The sequence below is a fragment of the Callithrix jacchus genome, chromosome 5 (assembly GCF_049354715.1).
Source record: "Callithrix jacchus isolate 240 chromosome 5, calJac240_pri, whole genome shotgun sequence".
Classification (NCBI taxonomy): Eukaryota; Metazoa; Chordata; class Mammalia; order Primates; family Cebidae; genus Callithrix; species Callithrix jacchus.
This window is the reverse complement of record NC_133506.1, coordinates 156,080,093-156,102,487: the sequence shown is the minus strand read 5'-3', so window position 1 is coordinate 156,102,487 and position 22,395 is coordinate 156,080,093. Positions and strand designations below refer to the sequence as shown.

The 22,395-nt window shown below is 42.4% G+C and overlaps 1 protein-coding gene across 4 annotated transcripts in view; it reads left to right on the top strand.

Moving 5' to 3' along the window:
- Nucleotides 1–22,395, top strand: part of SMAD9 (SMAD family member 9) — a 76,081-nt gene that overhangs the window by 40,315 nt on the left and 13,371 nt on the right. For 2 of the 4 annotated variants that reach the window (XM_035302500.3, XM_003733098.6), the window contains 3 exons: nucleotides 5,773–6,030; nucleotides 11,052–11,162; nucleotides 13,076–13,297. In XM_035302500.3, the coding sequence (XP_035158391.1) occupies nucleotides 5,773–6,030; nucleotides 11,052–11,162; nucleotides 13,076–13,297 (591 nt within the window). The remainder of the gene's footprint in view (nucleotides 1–5,772; nucleotides 6,031–11,051; nucleotides 11,163–13,075; nucleotides 13,298–22,395) is intronic. The other 2 variants (XM_078375306.1, XM_017973049.4) reach the window with 1 other exon arrangement.

Below are 22,395 nucleotides of genomic sequence, written 5' to 3'. Positions count from 1 at the left end.
AAACCTAGATGTGATAGCCTGCTACACTCTTAGGCTATATGGCGGAGCCTGTTGCTCCTAAGCTACTAGCCTGCACAGCATGTTACTGTACTGAATACTGTAGGCAATCCTAACCACAGTGGTACTGAATATATCTGAACAGATCTAAACGTAGAAGAGGTACAGTAAAAGTACAGTATCATAATCTTAGGGGACCACTGTGTTACATGTGGTCCCTTAACCAAAACGTGATTATGCAGTACATGACTGTACAGGAAAGTACCTTTCTAAAACCCCTCATGCTCCAGTATGTGTACCTGTAAATGTGTATATCCCCCCTCCTCTTGAAGCCTGGTGTTTATTTTTGTTCCTTCACACTGGCTCTAACAGGGTTTCAGTGCGATTCTCTTTGAATGTTTCTGTAGCATTCCCCACAGGAACACAGTTTTAGGAGAGCTTTTTCTCTTTGATTGGCCATCTGCCTTATCCCAGGAAACCAAAGCACTGACATGTGAGCTCAGAGAAATTGCCCATGTCCAATGAAGAGATGATCCTGTCTAGCTAGGTAGGCAGGGTCAGTTTACCTTAAAACAGTATCCAGAAAGTGATTCATGCCCAGCCTACCTCAGTCACAGCTAAGTAATCTTTCAAGCTTGCAGAACTTAAGGAAGTCATCTACCTGTGTGTGGATGCCACCCACAGCGCATTCAGGGACTGAGGCCCTGGCTGAGAAGGTATTAGATGGTTCCACACGCTTGGCAAATCTGATGTGTTTTCTCTAAATCCTGGAGCGAGTTGCTTTCCTCCTTTCTTCTCTGCTTCACTTTGACTCTTTGCTTACTTAAAAAAAAGTCAATAATGTCTAAGCTTATAGCAAAAAGGACTTGATTCCATTTTGTGTTTCAAAGATTTGAGTTACATTAAGCATCCAAAAGATACCCAAATGGAAAAATGTTCATTAAGAAATTATTTCTCTCTCCCTGAATAACATAATTGTAAAATGTAACAACATGTAGGAAATATCTTGTAAAATGTATCTGGTTTTCCTTTTGAATATTCAAAAGCCTATTTTTGAAGAACTGTTTGACATTTTAGTTTTTCTTTCTTTCTTTTTTTTTTTTTAAACAGAGTCTCACTCTGTCACTAGGCAGAAGTGGTGAGATCTCGACTCACTGCAACCTCCACCTCCCAGGTTCAAGCGGGACTATAGGTGCCTCAGCCTCCCGAGTAGCCGGGACTATAGGTGCATGCCACCATTTTTAGTAGAGACGGAATTTCACCACGTTGGCCAGGATGGTCTCAATCACTTGACCTCGTGATCTGCCTGCTTCGGTCTCTCAAAGTGCTGGGATTACAGGCACGAGCCACTGCGCCCGGCCCTTAGTTTTTCATGTTCCGTAAGGAATGATAGTTTGAATGTTTTACATATGGTAGATAGATTTCATTTTATTGTAATTTAGGTGTGAATTTCCGGAAGGAAAGATGAGTAAAGATTATATTAATTTAAGGTAATATTTAAGTTACAGAGGTTTTTCTTACGCTTAACTTTGGTTTTTTTAATAGAAAAGGTAGATTTCCTGTCCAGCTAGATATCCATAAAATAAATATTTTAAGAATAATAAAACGTTAATGTTAAACAAGTTTGCTGAGTTTCTATTTATCATAAAGCTTAAGTTTTGCCTTTGAAATCTCATTTTTTGGCCATTCATTTAGATGCATTGAAGGCTGCATTTCCATTTTCTTTTCATTGACACATCCACTTCAGTAATCAATTTCAATGCTTTCCAAGTTATGTGTGGTGAGGGACAGTTTTTATTTTTTAAATTCCTAGTCCTTCAACTGAGTACTTTTATAATACAGATGAATTACTAAGCAAATAAAATTCTAAAAAGACTTAGAAAATACAAGCCCAGCTTTAAAAATTATTTATTTCAACAAATAGAACCTCTGTCACATTGCTGTGAAAAGTTTCTAAGCACTAACTTCTTCACAGACTGGTACCCAGCAGTTGGTGAAGGGTTCCCCAGTCCTCAGACCACACTGCACCTGGCACGGTTCTGGTGGAAGCTTCTGGTGGAAGCTGTGATACGTGATAATTCTACTCCATTTGCCCTGATGTTATTTCAGGAGTATAACTTCTCCTTTACATAAAATATTCATATTATATCACAGTCACATGACTTAAAAAAAAAGACAAAAGTGTTTTTTTTCCAGATCTGCTTTGCACCCTTTGTACTCTGTGACTCCTTCTGCTGTTCCCCCCGTGTAGCACTGAGATGTAAAGATAGCATGGTATTTGAAAGTGGCATGAAATAGGAATGAGTGTCTGTAAGCTCACTGACATATTTACAAGCAGCAGTTGAGATGTGGAAGTGGAGTTTAGTCATTAGGGATTGCTGTGTTTTGAGTGAAAGTATTTTAAAATATGATCAGTGCACATTTAAGGCAACTGAGCCAGTCAGGTCAAATAATACCTAGGATGAGACCATCAGTTTTCTTTGCAGACGTCCACTGGCTTTGATTTTACCCAGACGGTAAAAATATATTATCAAGAGAGTTGTTATGATAAAGGAAAATGTATCCTTTCTTTTCTCTTGGTGCCTCAGATCTGCAGGCTATTAAGAAATAGAAGTCTCTGCATTCAGACGGATAGGAGGCAGTGTATTTTTATCAGTGTTATACACGGTAGATATTTTACATTAAAACTGAAGTTGGCCGAGCGTGGTGGCTCAAGCCTGTAATCCCAGCACTTTGGGAGGCCGAGGCGGGTGGATCACGAGGTCAACAGATCAAGACCATCCTGGTCAACATGGTGAAACCCCGTCTCTACTAAAAAAAATACAAAAAAATTAGCTGGGCATGGTGGCGCATTCCTGTAATCCCAGCTACTCAGGAGGCTGAGGCAGGAGAATTGCCTGAACCCAGGAGGCGGAGGTTGCGGTGAGCTGAGATCGCGCCATTGCACTCCAGCCTGGGTAACAAGAGCAAAACTCTGTCTCAAAAAAAAAAAACTGAAGTCACGGAGATTATTCAAATTCTTCATAAAAAATGAGTGTTTAGGCCGGGCATGGTTGCTCAAGCCTATAATCCCAGCACTTTGGGCGGCCGAGACAGGTGGATCACGAGGTCGAGAGATCGAGACCATCCTGGTCAACATGGTGAAACCCCGTCTCTACTAAAAATACAAAAAATTAGCTGGGCATGGTGGCGCGTGCCTGTAATCCCAGCTACTCAGGAGGCTGAGGCAGGAGAATTGCCTGAACCCAGGAGGCAGAGGTTGCGGTGAGCTGACATTGTGCCATTGCACTCCAGCCTGGGTAACAAGAGCGAAACTCTGTCTCAAAAAAAAAAAAAAAAAAAAAAAAAGAGTGTTTATTTGAACATTGTTAACACTGTGATGAAGTGTCATTGACAAAGCAGCCCTAAGCATTCGCTCTGTCAGCTCCTGGCTTCAGACTATTCATGAGGTACATCAGTTGTTTCTTGCCTGCTTGTGGAATATTAATACATTTTAGGAAATGTAATGGTTTATTAACTATGTCACTGTTTCGTGGTGACGTTGAATGTTTGTTCTCTGGTGTCACAAGGCAGTATACGTGTGCAAACACTAGCTTGTAAAAGGGGACAAAATTATTTGTTTCTCTGCTACCCTCACCTGTAGCAGTTTTAGTTGAAAACCTTTCATTTACCCTTTAGAGTTTATTTTCTGTCCATATAACTGAAAATCATCGCTTGTTAAGGAAGAGATAGATGTACGATGTCAAAGGCAGATGGCAGGCTTTGGGGTTACCGTCATTGTTACTGTAATTGTCTGTTTATTCCAAAACATTTACCTTTTATTAAGACCTTATTTTTTAGAGCCGTTTCAGAAGATTTACTTTTTATGAGTTTTTATTAATATTTGCATGTGGTTGACAAATCATTACTGTGATTAGAACCAAGATCTGGTTCATTCATACCCAGAGACAAACTCTTTTAAACAATTCTTGCTTAGTTCTTTTGTATTTCTCTCTATTATTACTAAGAATTATGGCAGTAACTCTAGATAATATATAAATCCTTATATATCTGCTTCCAAATTTATCACCTTTAGATAATATCATTGCCTCTTTACCATAAAAGATGAGGAATTCACTCATGTATGTTATCTTCTTCCTTCCTCCTCTTCCCAGTCCTTGATAGCTGTATTTCAGTTCATAGTTTGTATTCCTTTTTGGTTATTCCAGTGATTTCCATCGTGGAATTCAGGGGTAAGAATTATCTGTCCTCAGAAGGGCATTGGTCTGTTGGTTTCTAGTAGCCAGGGCTGGGTGGGAAGTTGAGGTCAGTTGATTCTCTTTTCTCTATAGATGACTTTGCAGTGATCCTCTAGGAGCTTTTGGAATATTCCAGTTATCCCGCAGTGTTTGAAATTCAAGATGGAAAGACTTGATCTGGATCTTTTTTCATTAATTGAGCTCTGCTCACTCTGTGACCCTTTTCAATATGAAGACGTAGGTCCTTTGTAGCTCTTTGAAGTTTTCTTTTATTATTCTTTGACCACATCCCCCTTGTGTTTTCTTTGCTTTTCTGTCTGGAACTTACATTGGCCACAGATGGCTCTTCAACAACATTTTTGGAGTAGCTACTTTATGCCAGGCATTGTCACCTTCTAGAGGTCAGTAGGACACGAGGGCTGAGGCAAAGCTTGCCCTTGAGAATTTGAATTTATTCCAAAATTGTGTATAGAATCAGAATGAAGAACAGTAGCGTTCTTTAAAAAAAAATGGAACCCAGAAAAAGCATACTAAAATGAACAGACATAATTTATGTTGTCTTATTGATGTTTATCTTTTTTTTTTTTTTTGACAGTCTTGCCCTTGTCTCCCATGCTGGAGTGCAATGGTACAGTCTCGGCTCACTGCATCCTCTGCCTCCTGAGTTCAAGCAATTCTCCTGCCTCAGCCTCCTGAGTAGCTGGGATTATGGGTGCCCGCCACCACACCTGGTTAATTTTGAATTTTTAGTAGAGACGGGGTTTCACCACATTGGCCAGGCTGGTCTCAAACTCCTGACCTCAGGTGATTCCTCCTACCCCTAGCCTTGGCCTCCCAAAATGCTGGGATCACAGGCATGAGGCACTGCTACTGGCTGCTGCTTATGTTTTACTTACTTTTATTGTTATTCACTGTTTGTATTTAACTTAATAACTTTTAATTACTCACCTTGAAGTCGTTCCAATAAGGACACACAGAATGTTTTTATTTCAGCAGCACTACCGAGCCTGACGTTGAGTCTAGTCATCTAAATAATTCAACATGATCCCTGAAGGAAAAATATTCTGAGCATCACTTACAGTTTCATTGCAAGCAATAGAAACCGATTTTGCCTTGGGGAGAAAAAAAGACTTATTTGGCAGAATTAAAGAAAGATGTAACAATCAGGTTGCCAGAAGGCCGGGTATTAGGACAGCTCTGGTCATTTCCAAGGTAGGAATAAATAGCAGGTCTCTTCAGAGTACTGACACTAGAAAGATCCTCCTCTAAATGTTTTTGTGAATTGTGACATTTTGCTTCAGGTTCAGGTTACAAGGAGAAGGCCGTTGCCTTAGCTTGACTCACATGCTCACTTTTTAGGTGGAGATGGGAACTTAGTGGACCGTTCCATGATGAGCATGAAGACGAATGGGAGTAGTTCCCAAGGGGAAAAACAGCTCTATCATCAAAAAAACAGTTAAGAATGACAAGTATTCACTCTGCTGTGTACGGATGAGCAGTGTTCAATTCTAACTGTCTTGTTCCCTTTTGGTCCTAGTGCTGCCTCCTGTGCTTGTACCAAGACACAGTGAATATAACCCCCAGCTCAGCCTCCTGGCCAAGTTCCGCAGCGCCTCCCTGCACAGTGAGCCACTCATGCCACACAACGCCACCTATCCTGACTCTTTCCAGCAGCCTCCGTGCTCTGCACTGCCTCCCTCTCCCAGCCACGCGTTCTCGCAGTCCCCGTGCATGGCCAGCTACCCTCACTCCCCGGGAAGTCCTTCTGAGCCAGAGAGTCCGTATCAGCATTCAGGTCAGTAAGAACTATGGTCTGTGGGGCAATATGGGAAAATAGACCCAACGTGATGATTTATGATGGACAGTCACAATGACAGTCATTGGAACTGTCATTCATATAGTGTCAACAGTTTACAAAGCAATCACCCCTAAAATGATTAGGGCTATACCCATTTTGAGGCAGTTACCTTGGAGATACAGCATGTTTTTGCTATGAAAGCTCTGAAAGCTCTCAGAAACTAAATGGATTTGAATAGTATCCCTGGGAATTTCCAAGGAGTTTTTTAAGGCAGTAGAAATAAGATTAAAAGACTTCTTTAATCTAGGCAGAAGACTTGGCCTGAGGACAAGCAACATGGAAGAGCAATCCTAAGCCTCTACCTTGGTTACCTCTTTCAACAATCAAAGGAAGTCCTTGCCTAAAACATATGCCTGCATCCCTTGAGTGAAGCAGAGAGTGAAGCTGCAGCTTTAGCCAATACATTCTCCCTTTCTGCCCTGTGAAGCCAGGACAGCATTTTAAATATAGAGCTCTTCAGTTTACTGAATTGAGAGAGCGTATGAAATGGAAGGGGAGCCTCTAGCATGCTGTCATGATTGCACTTGCGGCCATACCTGTAAAGTGGATCTAAGTTGAGATAATGAATAAAAGATACGTATGTACCTCATGAGTGTGAGACAAATCTTATGCGGAGCTGACAAGTTCCTAAAGGCATGCATAAATATATTTGGTGCCAGATGTTACAGTCTGCCTCATTTATTTATTCCTGTAATCTTTTATTTAACAGCTATTTATTAAAATCTTACTACATGCAAGCATTGCCTTAGGATTGCTGAAAGAGGCATTAACGGGTTAATAAAAACTGTCTGTGTCCTCACAGAGCTTATAAAATGTGGGAAGATAAAGAGGGAATTGCCTTTTCCCCTCTGAGTTACTTAGTTCCTTTTGCCCCTCAGCAAGTTACGAAGCATCTACTATAACATTTATTGTACTATGTTGTATAATTCCTGTGTGGTCTATTTTTTCCATTAGACAGTGAGTCTTCTTTTTTCTATGCCTAGCACAGAGCCTGAAATGCTGTGGTTGCTCATCAGTTGCTTATTGAATAAATTCCCACACAAGCATTTATTTATTTTTATTTATTTATCTATTTATTTTTGAGACGAGGTCTCACTCTGGCACCTAGGTTGGAGTGCAGTGGCATGATCATGGCTCACTGCAGCCTCTGCCTCCCGGGTTCAAGCAATTCTTCCATCTTGGTCTCCTGAGTAGCTGGGATTACAGGGGTGCGTCACCATGCCCGGCTAATTTTTGGATTTTTAGTAGAGACAGGGTGTCACCATGTTGGCCAGGCTGGTCTCAGACTCCTTATCTCAGGTGATCTACCCGCCTCGGCCTCCCTAAATGCTGGGATTACAGGCGTGAGCCAAGGCTCCCAGCCCACACAGGCATTTAGAACCTGGACATGGAGCTCCGGAGCATAGGCACAGGTTTTATGGACCCAGTAAGTGATGACTGAGCAACTGCTAAGTATCTGGCACTGGGCCAGTGCTGGAGGTGCAATGATGATGAAAACAATGTAGTTGTCCCCCCTTATCTGAGGTTTCAGTTACCTGAGGTCAGCTGCAGCCTGAAAATATTAAATGGAAAATTCCAGAAATAATTCATAAATTTTAAATTGTATGTGGGGATGAAATCTTGTGCCATCCTGCTCAGTTCTGTATCGTCCCTTTGCCCAGTTTATGCCATAGACACTGTCCACCTGTGAGTCAATTAGTAGCTGTCTCTATGTATTGAGGCATTACAGTGCTTATGTTCAGGTCACTCTGATCTAATAGTGACCACAAAGAGCAAGAGTAGTGATGCTGGCAGTGTTCTAATTGTTTGACTTGATTCCTAGTTAATCTCTTACTGTGTTTAATTTATAAATTAAACATCATAAGTATGTATGTATAGGAAAAAGCATAGTATATATGGTACTCTATACCATCCACAGTTTCAGGTATCCCCTGGGGGTCTCGGACTGGATCTCTGGTGGAGAAGAAAGGACTGCTGTGGTCTCTTACCTTCAGGAGGCAGTAGCTATTGAGAGCAATCACATACAGGTAGCCTATAGCAGTCCAGGCAAGTGATTATAAGGACTTGAACTAAAACAGGGATGTGGGCTTGGAAAGAGGGCAGTGAGTTAGAGGAGGTCCCCCTCTAATTCAACAGTACTTACTGTGGGGTGAAGGCAGAGATGCTGGAGGGTAGCTTGAGAGTTGTTCACTCAGTGTGGGAGCAGATGGTTCAAGTTTTGCAAGTGGCTGACTTCACTGAAAAGAAATACAGCAGAAAGAGAAGTCATTTGAGGACAGAGCCTTGGTGAAGGGACAGGAGGATAATTATGTTGCAAAATATATATTTACATAGCACACCTCTGTGCTACAAAGACTTCCTGTGCTGACTTTGAATTCCTGCCCTGGTTACTCTGACAGGTTGATATTCTTTTTCCTCTTCCCACCCATGCAGGACAGACCCCACCAATGATGCAGAAGCTGGTTAGTTTCTCACTGAAGGCATAGCCCTTTTCATTTCAAAGAGAATAATTCTTGTCTGAATGATTAACAGCAAAATGCCAACCTGAATAACAGACCCATAGATAAACAAGAATAAAGGGAACCTTTGAGATGTACTGGTTCAGCCTCTAAATTTTTTTAAAAAGCTCTATTGAGGTATAATTCACACACCATACAACTACCCATTTCAAGTGTATAGTTCCATGGTTTTTCAATGTTAAATTTTTTCAAGTAGTGGTGAAATATGTCTAACACAGAATTTGCCATTTTAACCATTTTTAAGAATACAACCTGGCCGCGTGAAGTGGCTCACACCTGTAATCCCAGCACTTCGGGAGGCTTAGACAGGTGGATCACTTGAGATCAGCAGTCCAAGCCCAGCCTGGCCAACATGGCGAAACTCTGTCTCTACTAAAAATACAAAAGTTAGCTGGGTATGATGGCGCACGTCTGTAATTCCAGCTGCTCAGGAGGCTAAGCCTTCTAAGCACTTGAACCCAGGAGTCAGAGGCTGAGGTGAGCTGAGATTGTGCCACTGCACTCTAGCCTGGGTGAGAGGGTGAGATCCTGTTTCAAAAAAAAAAAAAAAAAAAAAGTGCAATCCGATGGCATTAGATGCATTCATAATGTTGTGCAATCATCAGCACTACCTATTTTCAAATAGTTTCCATCACCCTAAACAGAGACTCCGTATTGATTAGGCAGTAGCTTCCCATTTGCCCACTTCCCCAGCCCCTGGTCATCTAATCTACTTTCAGTCTCTATGAATTTGCCTATTGCAGGTGCCTCATACACTAGGTTCATACAATATTTGCCCTTCTGTGTCTGTGTTATTTCACTTAGCAAAGTGTTTTCACAGTTTGTGTAGTGGCATACAGCAGTAGTTCATTGTGATGACTGAATGATACCTGTTTGTATGGCTAAACCACATTTAAAAAAATCAATTCACTGGATTTTTGGATTATTCCCACCATTCGGCTCTAGTAAATAACACTCTGCTTTCAATTACTTTGGGTATTTACCGAGGAGTGGAAGTGCTATAGCATATAGTAATTCTATTTTCAGTCCCCCTTTTTTTACTTTTAATTTTTTAGAGACAGGGTCTCGTTTTGTTATCCAGGCTGGAGTATGGTGGTACAGTCATAGCTCACTGTAATTTCAAACTCGTGGGTTCAAGTGATTCTCCCACCTCAGCCTCTGAGTAGCTAGGATTACAGGTCCACATCACCATCCCCAGCCAATTTTTAATTTTTTTTTTTTTGTAGGACGGGGTCTCATCATGCTGCCCAGGCTGGTCTCAAACTTCTGGACTCAAGTGTTTCTCCCACTTCAGCCTCCCAAAGTGCTAAGACTATAGGTGTGAGCCACGGTACTTAGCGTGTTCTGCCCCTTGAGTAAATAGACATACTTAGTGAAAGACCTGCAAACAGGCCATCTTGCTTTATAACTTTTCACCAGAGTGATAGGAGTCATAGTCCATTTTCTCACAAGGACATAGCTTATTCATGGTTTCCTAGTATGGTCCATGAACCCCTGCATTAGAATTGCCATCGGGGCATGTTAAAATGTCCATGGCTACATTTAACCACTGACCTGTTGAATCAGAATTGCTAAGGATGGGGCCAGGAATCTGCATTTTTAGCAAGCCCCACTGGCAATTTTTGTGCACACTTAAGTGTGAGAACTACTTGTATGGACAACTTGATACAACAAAGGAAGATCGATCCAACGTTTTTGCCGTTGTATTCTGCCACGGATGTAACAAAACCATTCTGAGCTGACATTAGACAAGAATGCTGACAGAATCAGTTGTTTTGTACTGAGGTCCTCCATAAAGAGTTTTCTCAGGAGTTTTTATTGTGTTATGAATTACTTCCTGATAAGTTATTATCCACGGAATGCATCCCATTTGCCTAAACATGATCACTGCCCAGTCACAGAACTGCCATTTGAGTAGAAGGGCCCTTCTCAGCCTGAGTTGGGCACAAAGTTATAATCACGTTTCAGCTACTCTGTGTTTTGGGGAAATATCCTGAAGTATCTCAGGGATAGAGCATCCCCGTGGCCATTGTACAATTCATGGCAACATAGAAGCTGAAAATTAGGCTCATTTCAGAGAAGGTTTAGTTTTCTCTGTGGTTTGCAAGCCAGATCACAGACTATTCTGCTATAAGGAAAGTTGGGAGAAGAGGTCTTGCATTTCAAAGTCTTGCCATGAAGTCATTAGAAATCAAAGATATAACTCAAAAGTCAGAGGAAAAATGAACTGACCCTTTAGTGAGGCTCTCAGAACAACGTTTCTTTCATAGGGCACTCACAATGTCACTTCAGGAGAGCCTTGTTACATTAACATGGTCTCTCTGTAGGAGTAGCACTGTTCACCAAGCCCAGGAGTTTAATGGCAAAAGATGTCAGATCCAGCTGTCTTTGTGTGGTTTACTGATTTGACAATTCCTTTGTTCTACTGCTTTCTTTTAGTTGACACACCACCCCTGCCTTATCATGCCACAGAAGCCTCTGAGACCCAGAGTGGCCAACCTGTAGATGCCACAGCTGATAGACATTTAGTGCTATCGATACCAAATGGAGGTAAATTGTAGATGAACAGTGAAATGTAGCTATTTTCCAAAGTATTTCCTATTAACCCCAAACAAAGCAACTCAAAAAACAAAACCAGAAATGTATTGATTGGCCTGCTGTTTGGCGTGTGTTTTAAGAGGCAAATGGCATGGCTTTGTGGTTTTTTCTTTCACCTGGGTATACAGGTGGGCTGAGGCCAGAAAGGACGTCAGCCTTTTTTTAATTTGGATTTTTTCATGGCTTTGCATTTTAACTTTGACATTCCTCAGTACCGCAGAATTAATGTTTTATCATCTTCACTACCAGAATAAGTTAACTTTTTATTTTAACTTCACATTTAGAAGTTCATAGTTCTTTTTTTTTTTTTTTTTTTCTTTGAGACAGAGTCTCACTCTGTCACTGGGCTGGAGTGCAGTGGCAAGATCTCCACTCACTGCAACCTCCTCCTCCTGGGTTCAACTGATTCTCCTGCCTCAGCCTCCTGGGTTGCTGGGACTACAGGCGTGCACCACCACGCTCAGCTACTTTTTTGTATTTTTAGTAGAGACAGGGTTTCGCCATTGTTGGGCAGGATGGTCTCGATCTCTTGACCTCGTGATTTCGCCTGCCTCAGCCTCCCAAAGTGCTGGGATTGTGTGAGCCATCGTGCCTGGTCAGAAGTTTGTAGTTCTTGATGTTTAGTATGGAATGGGAACTCAGGAAGTTAGGGATTTTATTCTATTTGTGTTTTTACTCTATGTTTACAGTGGTGTCTTTCATTTGGCCAGAGAGGTACTCTTAGAAATATATGTAAATGGGGTTTTTACAAAATTTTATTTGCATCTTATAATAGTCTAGTGTTGCTTGACTTTAATGTTTGTGTAAACCACATTGTGATCTTGCATAAATGCACATTTTGATTCCTTAGATCTTAGGGTGGGGTCCAAGAATCTGTATTGTTAAGCTCCCATGTGATGCAGAGGCTACTGTTCCATGAGCCACATCTTGAATAGAGAGGTTCTGAAGAAGTTTACCATTTGAAGTACTCCAAGTGAATATTTTTATAAGTTAAGATCCTTTTGTAAAAGAGATAATAACCCCCAAATTTATCCATTTCATAAATTTATATCTAGCGCATATAGGAACATATTCTAGATGCAAGAATGAGGAGGATCTTCGAGGAAGAGAAAGATAATCTGATAATGGACAGACAGAGACAGGGTGTGGGTGGCAAAGGAAGAAGGAACTCTGAACTTCGGTTGGTTACAGGAAAGTGACTTAACTTTGGGTTGGGTGTGAAAATATTCATGGGTTTCCTAATGAGATATCCAGCTCTCTTTAAATGTGTTTTTGTCATGCATAACTAGATATTCCACAAAGCAGAATGTGAGCCCCGCTATGTGGAAGTTTTTTCCCCTTAAATAATTTAATGTCTTATTCAGCATTATTGATTTGCTTTTTTATCATAGCCAAACTGTTATTTTCCATCTCTAGTTTGTTGGAAAATGATACTTTTTGCCACAAGAATTCAAGAGGGTACAATCACAGCGACATGCCATCTCTCACATGTTTCTGAAAGAAGAGGTGCCCTGCCGGCTTCCTTTTAGCTGTGCTTGCTTTAGGGTTGACAGGTTTTTTTTACGTCCATCTGTTCGTGTCATGTTTCCCTGGCCCCTTCATTACCAATACATATGTTTATAAACGCCCTAGCCTTGGAAGATGAACGAGGACCGTAGGCTGTACATCTCAGGTGGGCTGGTGAAATGAGCCAGCCCCAAGCAGCTCCATGAGAGCTACAGGTTCTAAAAGGTTGCAGAGCAGCATACTTGGTGTTGCAGCCGACTTTGTGGTTAAAAGCATTAAGTAGGTTTCCTGGTGAAATCATGAGCTACACAGCCCAGGTATGACAGTAGCCATGTGCTATCTGGTTTGTTTTCTTCCAGACTTTCGGCCAGTTTGTTATGAGGAGCCCCAGCACTGGTGCTCGGTCGCCTACTACGAACTGAACAACCGAGTTGGGGAGACATTCCAGGCTTCCTCCCGAAGCGTGCTCATAGATGGGTTCACCGACCCTTCAAATAACAGGAACAGATTCTGTCTTGGACTTCTTTCTAATGTCAACAGGAACTCAACAATAGAAAATACCAGGAGACACATAGGAAAGGGTAAGAGCAAAGATATCATTCCGTTAGTCATCTAGCTAAAATGTCCATGGTCATGTATGTAGAAATGCACCTGACCATCTTCGCATATCAGTCACGTGCCTCTGTGGAAGGGCCCCAGTGCTGGTGAGCTCTGAGATAGCTCTGACATTACCGTGGGGGAAAGCACATGGGTTATCAGGATCTTAGTCCCTTTGCCTCTAAAGTCATCATGCCACCTTCTAGGGGTGGATGGCATGGAGTGGGCATGGTGAAGACAAGCAAGATGATAACTATGAAGAAAGCAGGGTGAAATTATTGAATAGAAGTACTATGCATTATTTTTGATTTGCCTAAAACTTGCAAACTAGGATCATATCTGAAGAAGAGGAATTCTGACTGGATGATGATTTGTATCAGGTAAAGTTCCCTTTGGAGGCTTAGCAGCTAGGTAGTTAGAAAGAATGACTGATTTATGTCTGGAAGCCTTTGGCATGTGATTGGGGTTCTCCTGTGTGCAGGTATAGAGCAGCGGATTGGGCACAAGTCACACTGGTCTCTGTTCTGATCAGCGATGCTTTTGAAGCCCATCTCATTGGTGTGAGTGTTGGTAGCAAATCTCAGCTGAGTGTGTGGTCTGGCTGAGGATCTTTAAATCATTTTTTTTTATATCGGAATAGTTGGTATCTCAGAGTGATACCGTGGAGTCCCCCAGATGTAGAGAACCTTCAGTCGTTTGACCTTTTCTCTCTCCATCCAGCACTTAAACCACCTCAGGAAAGTAGCCCGAGCCTTTTCTTTCCAATTTCCGGGGGAGACTCGTTGTTTCCTTTGGTGACGCATTGTAACATTCTTCCTAACGCACCTTCAAAGTGTCTCCTGTTGGAGTAAACCTAAAAGCCATTGTTTAGAAACAGGCTGAGATTGTTCAGTGATGTTGACTCTTAATGGAGACAGTTACTTTATGTTTATTTATATTCTGTCTCCATAGTGGCTTTGAGGCAACTTACAAGAAACCATTGCAGTGAAATGTTAAAAGAAAAATAGAAAATCAGAAATGGGGGTTGGGGGAGGGGAGAAGAATCCAGATATGTCATCCATAAAGGTGAATGAACACCGTTACCCAAGCTAAGCAGGGTTGGGCATGGTTAGTACCTGGATGGGAGAATGCCTGTCCTCCTGGGAATGCAGCCCAGTAGGTCTTAGCCTTATTTTACCTAACCCCTATTCAAGATGGAGTTGCTCTGGTTCAAACAGCTTTGACACAGAGAGCTAGAGGAGATGGTGGTGATTTTGCTCTAGGTTTCCTGACAGGGAGGGAAGAATTGAAAAACTCACTCTGGAATGTAATTTTTATCCCAAAGTGGGAAACATAGCCATTCCTCAAAGGAAATAATACTTTGAATGAATTCCTAAACAAGTTTCTCGAGCATGCCTTTACTTTCAGATGATTTTTAGAACCTTTAGTGAACTCTCAGGACAAAACATTAACACATGGCGCTGTGAAGCAGTTTGCTGAGGGGCTTTGCAGCTTGGTCTGCATATTCGACATCTGCTGGTGCCAATGGATCCAAAGACAGGGCTGAAATATCAAAGGAGCGCTGAATGCGTTTTAGGAACCTGTCTGCAAGTTGCTTCTTGAAGGTGCTTCTGCTGAGGACGTGGAGAATCTGTTAGTCTGTTTTTGTTGCTATAAAGGAATACCTAAGACTGGATAATTTATAAAGAAAAGAGGTTTATTTGCCTCGTGGTTCTGCATGTGCTTCTGGTGAGGGCTTTAGGAAGCTTCTAATCACTGTGTAAGGCAAGGGAGAGCCTGTGAACCTGGGAAGAGATAGAGAGAGAAGGGAGGGAGGGGCTGGGCTCTTTTTAGCAAACAGATCTGGCAGGAACTAATAGAATGAGAATTCGCTTATGATCTTGAGGAGGGCACCAAGCAGATCATGAGGGATCCTCCTGCACAGCCCAGACACCTCCCACCGAGCCCTGCCTCCAGAATTGGGCATCAGATTTAGATGTGAGATTTGGAGGAGTCAGATATCCCAGTTATATCAGTAGCTGCTGCGTTGTTAACTGAGCTCACCCTTAGGGTTAAGAAGCCACATGAGCAAAAGCCGGGACTGTTCCCCGGCTTTGATGACCTGTTCCCCAAACTGGAGCACCTAATAGTGCTCCCCTTGATTCAAGGGTACTCATGGTCACATGGTCCCAAGGCAAAGTTACAGTTTTCTCAGAGCTGCTTAGAAATTACTCCAGCGTGAAAAAAAAAAAAATTTCTTAGACAAGCTACAAGTTTTGCCATAAAGCCTGGCAGGGAAACAAGTGTTGGCTTGGGAGATTTTAAAGCAAGGGCAGTCTTTCTTCTGTGAGATCACAGGAGTCTCTCTCGGATGCTGCCACGGGTTATCTGGTTCTGAGCAACATGGCTTCCCGGAGCACCGGCCTGAATAAGTTAGCTGCAAAATGCACTCCTAGGCTATCGAATGAGTTAACTTGCTCTGTGGAATTAATTAATAGACATTAGATTTTAGTGATATGCATTCATCTCACAAATATTTACTGAGCACTGACTCTCAGCCAGACTGGACACTGGGATACAGCAGTGGAAAAAAGACAGCACCCAGATTTCGTGGATTACTTGTTGCTAGGGGAAAGGCAGACAAGAAATACAACATGGAGTATGTCCAATAGAGAGACGCAAAGCAGGGGAAGAGAGTGGAGACTTTAAACCTGTGTAACCAGGGAAGGCCTTCCTGGGAAAGTGACATTTCAGCACACGTTACCAGAAAGGTGTCCGGATCCAGACCCCAAGAGAAACTTCTTGGACCTCACACAAGAAAGAATTGGGGGTGAATCCATAGTACACTGAAAGCAAGTTCATTAAAGAAGTAAAGAAATAGAAGAATGGCCACTCCACAGGCAGAGACGCTGCATGGGCTGCTCCACTGGTAATACTTACAATTATTTCTTGATTATATGCTAAACAAAGGGTGGATTTTTCATGAGTTTCCTGGGAAAGGGATGGAGATTTCCGGAACTGAGGGTTCATTCCCTTTTTAGACCTTATAGGGTAACTTCTGGGCATGGCCATGGCATCTGTCAACTGTCATGCTGGTGGTGGGAGTGTCTTTTAGCATGCAAATGCATTATAATTATCATATAGTGAGCAGTGAGGATGACCAGCGGTCACTTTCATCAGCATCTTGGTTTTGGTGCATTTTGGCTGGCTTCTTTACAGCATTCTGTTTTGCCATCAGGGTCTTTGTGACCTGTATCTTGTGCCAACCTCCTATGTTACCCTGAGACTTAGAATGCCCAGCGTCCTAGGAATGCAGCTCAGTAGCTCTCCCCCTTAAGGCCATTTTAAGGGCTTTGGTTTATGCTCTGTGGGAAATGGGAAGGTAGATTTAGGTTGAGGAGTTTATGTTGTAAGCCAAAAAGTATCTGAGACAAGTCTCAATCAATTTATTTATTTTTATTTTATTTTATTTTATTTTATTTTTGAGACGGAGTTTTGCTCTTTTTGCCTAGGCTGGAGGTCAATGGCACAATCTTCTCACTACAGCCTCTGCCTCTCAGGTTCAATTGATTCTCCTTCCTCAGCCTCCTGAGTAGCTGGGATTACAGGTGCCCACCACACACCCAGCTAATTTTTGTATTTTTAGTAGGGACAGAGTTTCACCATGTTAGCCAGGCTGGTCTCGGACTCCTGATCTGCCTACCTTTGCCTCCCAAAGTGTTAGGATTACAGTATGAGCCACTGCACCCAGTAGTGGTCTCAATCAATTCAGAAAGTTTATTTTGCAAGGTTAAGGATATGCCAGTGACGTGGCCTCAGGAGGTCCTGGTGGCATGAGCCTAAGGTGGCCGGGCTATACCTTGCTTTTATACATTTCAGAGAGACATAATACATCAGTCAAGGCATGTAAGGTTGACATTGGTTTGATCTGGAAGGGTGGAACTGCTTAAAGGAGGGGTTGGCTTCCAGGTCATAGGTAGATTTAAACATTCTGATTGGTGATTGGCTGAAAGAGTTATTATCAATAGAAAGGAATGTCTGGATTTCATAAGGGGTTGTGGAGACCTAGGTTTTATCATGCAGATGAAGCCCCCCAGGTAGCGGGCTTTAGAGAAAGTAGCCTGTAAATGTTCTTTATCAGACTCCGGCTCTGCGTTGATGTTTAGGCTGAAAAGATATAATGAGGCATGTCCAACCCCCACTTTCCGTCACGGCCTGAACCAGTCTTTCAGGTTAAATTTTAGAGCACCCTGGCTGAGGTGGGGATCCATTCAACTGGTTGTGGGGCCGTACAATTTTATTTTTGGTTTACAACATGATCTGAGTTTACACTTTGAAAAGATCCCCTAGCTGTTCTTTTGAGATTAATTAGACCGTGATGAGCAAGGATGGAAGACATCTTTTTTTTTTTTTTTGAGATGGCAATCTTGCTCTGTCGCCCCGCTAGAGTGCAGTGGTGTGATCTAAGTTCACTGCAACCTCCGCCTCCTGGGTTCAAGTGATTCTCCTGTCTCAGCCTTCCAAGTAGCTGGGATTACAGGTGCATGCCACCACGCCTAGCTAATTTTTGTATTTTTAGTAGAGACAGTGTTTCACTATGTTGGCCAGGCTGGTCTCGAACTCCTGACCTCAGGTGATCCGTCTGCTTTCACCTCCCAAAGTGCTGGGATTATAGGTGTGAGCCACTGCACCTGGCCTGAAGACATCATTTAAAAAATTTTTTTAAATTATAGTTAATGTTGAAAACATGCACTTTGAATGAAGAGCCTCTCAGACAGGCTTTTTGTGAACAACATGGCTGTTTATTCACCTGGGTGCAGGTGGGCTGAGGCTGAAAAGGGCGTCAGTGAAGGGAAGTGGGATAGGAATTGGTTTTATAGGTTTGGGGCAAAGTTTTTGGGGAGGGGGCAGGGGTGTTATGGAGTAAGATCAGTTCCTGTAGTGGAGGTAGGGGCAAGGAATATACATTGCCATAAATTCAGTTACAGTGGCGGGTGGAGTAAGGCATAAGAGTAGTTAAGATGGCAGGGTGGGGTACAGAGTATTCACATTATCATAGAACAGTTAAGATGGCGGGGTCCCTTCATGGTCAGTGTCCCGGGGAAGCTCCGTTGGGCGATGAGGGATAATGGAGAATGCGGGGCAGACGGTGATCAGCCAAGGCTGGCAGGACTTTAGACTTACTGGGTCCGGCTGGCACATGGAGGCCTGACAGTTAATCACGAGCCATTCCCCTACTCAGTAAATATCAATTATCCTTCAAGTCACTTCTGGCTTGTATTCCTTGTTTAGTGACCACATTAGCTAGGATGGCTGGCCTGCTAAAGGAAGGTCATGTTGCCACCCTGTCAGCAGTCTGTGCACTTTGAGTCGTGGTTTCGCCAGTGGTGATGATGGGTGCTGATTCACCCCACTTTCCATCTAACGGGTAGCTCTCTGAGGTGAAGGAGCTCGTAGAAAGCATTTATTGGTAGCCATGTGGCGGTTAAATGGTACAAAGGGATTGAACCTATGACTCTGACCTCCTAGCAAGGTGCTTTAAATAGCTACTAACAGTTGGCACCAGCATACCAAAAGCTACCACTTAAATGTCAAAGGCAATATCTTGAGCAGCCTGGAACACTGCATTCCAGTGTGGGACCTATCCATATTCTTCCTTAGAAACTAGGCAGACTGGTGGCCAGGCATAGTAGCTCACGCCTGTAATCCCAGCACTTTGGGAGGCCGAAGTGGGCAGATCACAAGGTCAAGAGTTTGAGACCAACCTGGCCAATATGGTAAACACCGTCACTACTAAAAAGACAAAATAAATTAGCCAGGTGTGATGGCACATTCCTGTAATCTCAGCTACTCAGGAGGCTGAGGCAGGAGAATCAATTGAACTCAGGAGGTGGAGCTTGTAGAGAGCCGAGATCACGCCACCACACTCCAGCCTGGGTGACAGAGTGAGATGCCATCTCAAAAAAAAAAAAAGAAGAAGAAATTAGGCAGATCACTTGAACTCTTTCCAATGACATATCAAATAATAATGATAATAATATGACAATGATAGCTACACCCCCATTGATTACCTAATATGTAAGAGACACGCTGGTATGCATTGATATGTTATTTCTAATCCTTATAGTAACGGTACAAGTAAGGTTTATCAGTTCCATTTGACAGATGAGACAGCTAAAGCTCCGTGAGTTCAGTAGCTTACATATGGTCACACGAGTGATGCCAGGAACTTGCACCCTGAGAACTGGGGCCCAGTTGCTCCCCTTTGCTAGAGGGGATGGACCCTCCTGCCCTTTTATCTTGGCGCCCCTCATAGTTCACTGTTTGTAGAATTGAATCTTTCAGTATGGAGTGAAAATGCCCATCATATGCCACAGCCCTTGTGTGCCATAATCAACTCTGCAATGTTGGAAGAAGGCCCAACTGATAATAAAGTACCGAAATTTTACAAGATTTTGCTTTTAAAAGGTAAATCAGAGAAGGTTTTATGTTTTCCTTACAAAAATATTGTGTGAGAAGGGGAGTACTACATGAAGAACTACACAGAGCTCTCCAGTACCTATGTGGACGATTGTAAGGATCTTTCCAGAAAAAGGTTATAGAACCACTGACGTGTAATACTGATATGACTGATACGTGACAGCACAAAAGAAAGCAAAGGGCAAGTTCCCCATGATCTGGGAATGATGTAATAGTCAGTTTAGATAATTGGAGTATAACATGTGCCTGCTTTTTTAGACTGGCTTTTAAGATGGCCTCGATTTCCAGATAATTATATACAAACCACAGCTTTGAGTTGACTGCATGAACATAGAACTTCAGGTAGGATTATATTTCTTGCAAATTCATGACTTAATATAATCATAATCAATAGGACAACATTTCTGAGCAGTGGCAATTTCTGCTGTCATTGAAGTTAGCTCTGGTAACTCTTACAATGAGCCTGTGCTGGATTCTTGGTATGCGAGAACACTTTGAGCAAGACTGGCCCATTTCTCTTTTGCGGACGTGGACATGTGGCGTTTGTCCTGCCTGACATCTGCGCTTCCGTCTGTGGGAGAAAAAAATGAAAAAAAAAATTTCTTCTTTTGTGGGAGAAAAAAAGGATAACCATTAACCCTGGTTATTGAACTTTCTGAGATAGATCAAGCATATCCTGAAAATAATGATCACATATTGCAAGTCATTGCATTGTTTTTGGAATTGGGTTTTTTAAACCTTTTTATGAATCTTTATTTTCTTTTGTATCTCAAGTTCTGTAGAATTCTAGTAATTCTTCTTGCTTGATGAAAGGAATTACCCTGACATAAGGGTTTCATCAGTCAGCTCCTTGCAGAGATCTTACCAATAAGGGATCCCTATCCAGACCTCACAAGAGGGTTCTTGGATCCCCCACAAGAAAGAATTTGAGGCAAATCCACAGATTAAAGTGAAGGCAAGTTTATTAAGAAAGGAAAGAAATAAAGAATGGCTACTCCATGGACAGAGCAGCCCCAAGGGCTACTGGTTCCCCATTGTGATGGTTATTTCTTGATTATATGTTAAACAATGGGGAGATTATTCATGCCTCCCCTTTTTAGACCACATAGGGTAACTTCCTGATGTTACAGTGTTCACCAGGGCATTTGTACACTCTCATGGTGCTGCTGGGAGTGTAGCAGTGAGAATGACCAGAGGTCACTCTTCATCGCTATCTTGGTTTTAGCTGGCTTCTTTATTGCCGCCTGTTTCAATCAGCAAGGTCTTTATGTCCTGTATCTTGTGCCAACCTCCTATCTCATCCTATGACTTAGAATCCCTACCCGTGTAGGAATGCAGCCCAGTAGGTCTTAGCCTTATTTTACCCAGCCTCTACTCAAGACGGACTTGCTTTGGTTCAGACGCCTTGGGCACAGGGTCTGCGTGTCCAGACGGTATTTGGCTTGCTTCCTTTCCCAGTGGATTTAATTTCCCTGTTTCAAAATAGTCATTTTGTTCTGCCTCTGAACACGTGTAAGGCTTTTCATCTTAATAAAAGCAAATCCTAAAAAAATATTTTAACATAGGATGCGATGTCACACTGTTACAGTCATTACACTTGATGTTGCAGGATACTTAATACCGTGAGAAAATGTTCACAAGATATTATTAACTGAAAACAAGTTTAAAACTTCCTGTAGAGTATGATCCTAATTTTCTTCCTAAAAATGCACATGGCTGAGCACGATGGATTACGCCTATAATCCCAGCACTTTGGGAGGGCAGGGCGGGTAGATTGCTTGAGCCTGGGAGTTCAAGACCAGCCTGGGCAACATAGTGAGACCCCATCTCTACAAAAAATACAAAAAAGTTAGCTGAGGGTGGCGGTGTGCATCTGTAGTCCCAACTAGTCAGGAGGCTGTCTCAAAAAAAGAGCACATAAAAAAGACTGAAAGATATCTAGTAGATGTTAGCTTTGATTATTTCTGGGCTGTGGATTTGTGGCTGGTTTTTATTTTCTGTCTGTATTTTCTAAATTTTCTATAGTGGGCGTTCTTGATCCTGTGAGGATGGGTGGGCATGATGTATAAGGGTGCCCTAGAAGGCAGGAGCAGTGGTAAGAGAGATGCCTCACATTGCAGCCCAGACAGAGTGTTTGAATGGTAGTGATGGGACTTGCCATGTGGGGCAGTTGGACCCAAACAAGCTTGTTCATCGTGTTGTCCAGAGAGACTCAGTCATAAGGGGCGGACAGTCTTGGAGGACCAGCCTTGCTATCAGCCTAGAGGTGGCTCTGTGTGAGTTAGGAAAAGGTGCCTGTTCCTCAAGAGAAATTACTGCCATCTGCTGGGAAAGGATTGGAGTAATTACACAAAACTGCAGACTAGGAGGCAAACCCTGGTTTGCAGTGGTTGTGCGGTGCCCAACCCTAGGCATAGTCCTGTGGAGGACCTACCTCCATCCTCTGACCAAGGTCGGGGTGTGGATCTGGAAATCTGTACTTTTATATCATTAGTATTTTTAACCACCCATTAAAACATTTTTTTTTTATTGTGGGAAATTTCAAATAGACACAAACAGAGAGGAATATAATGAATCTTCATCTTACTATCTCCAGCTTCAATAAAGATTCATATTCTGTGCC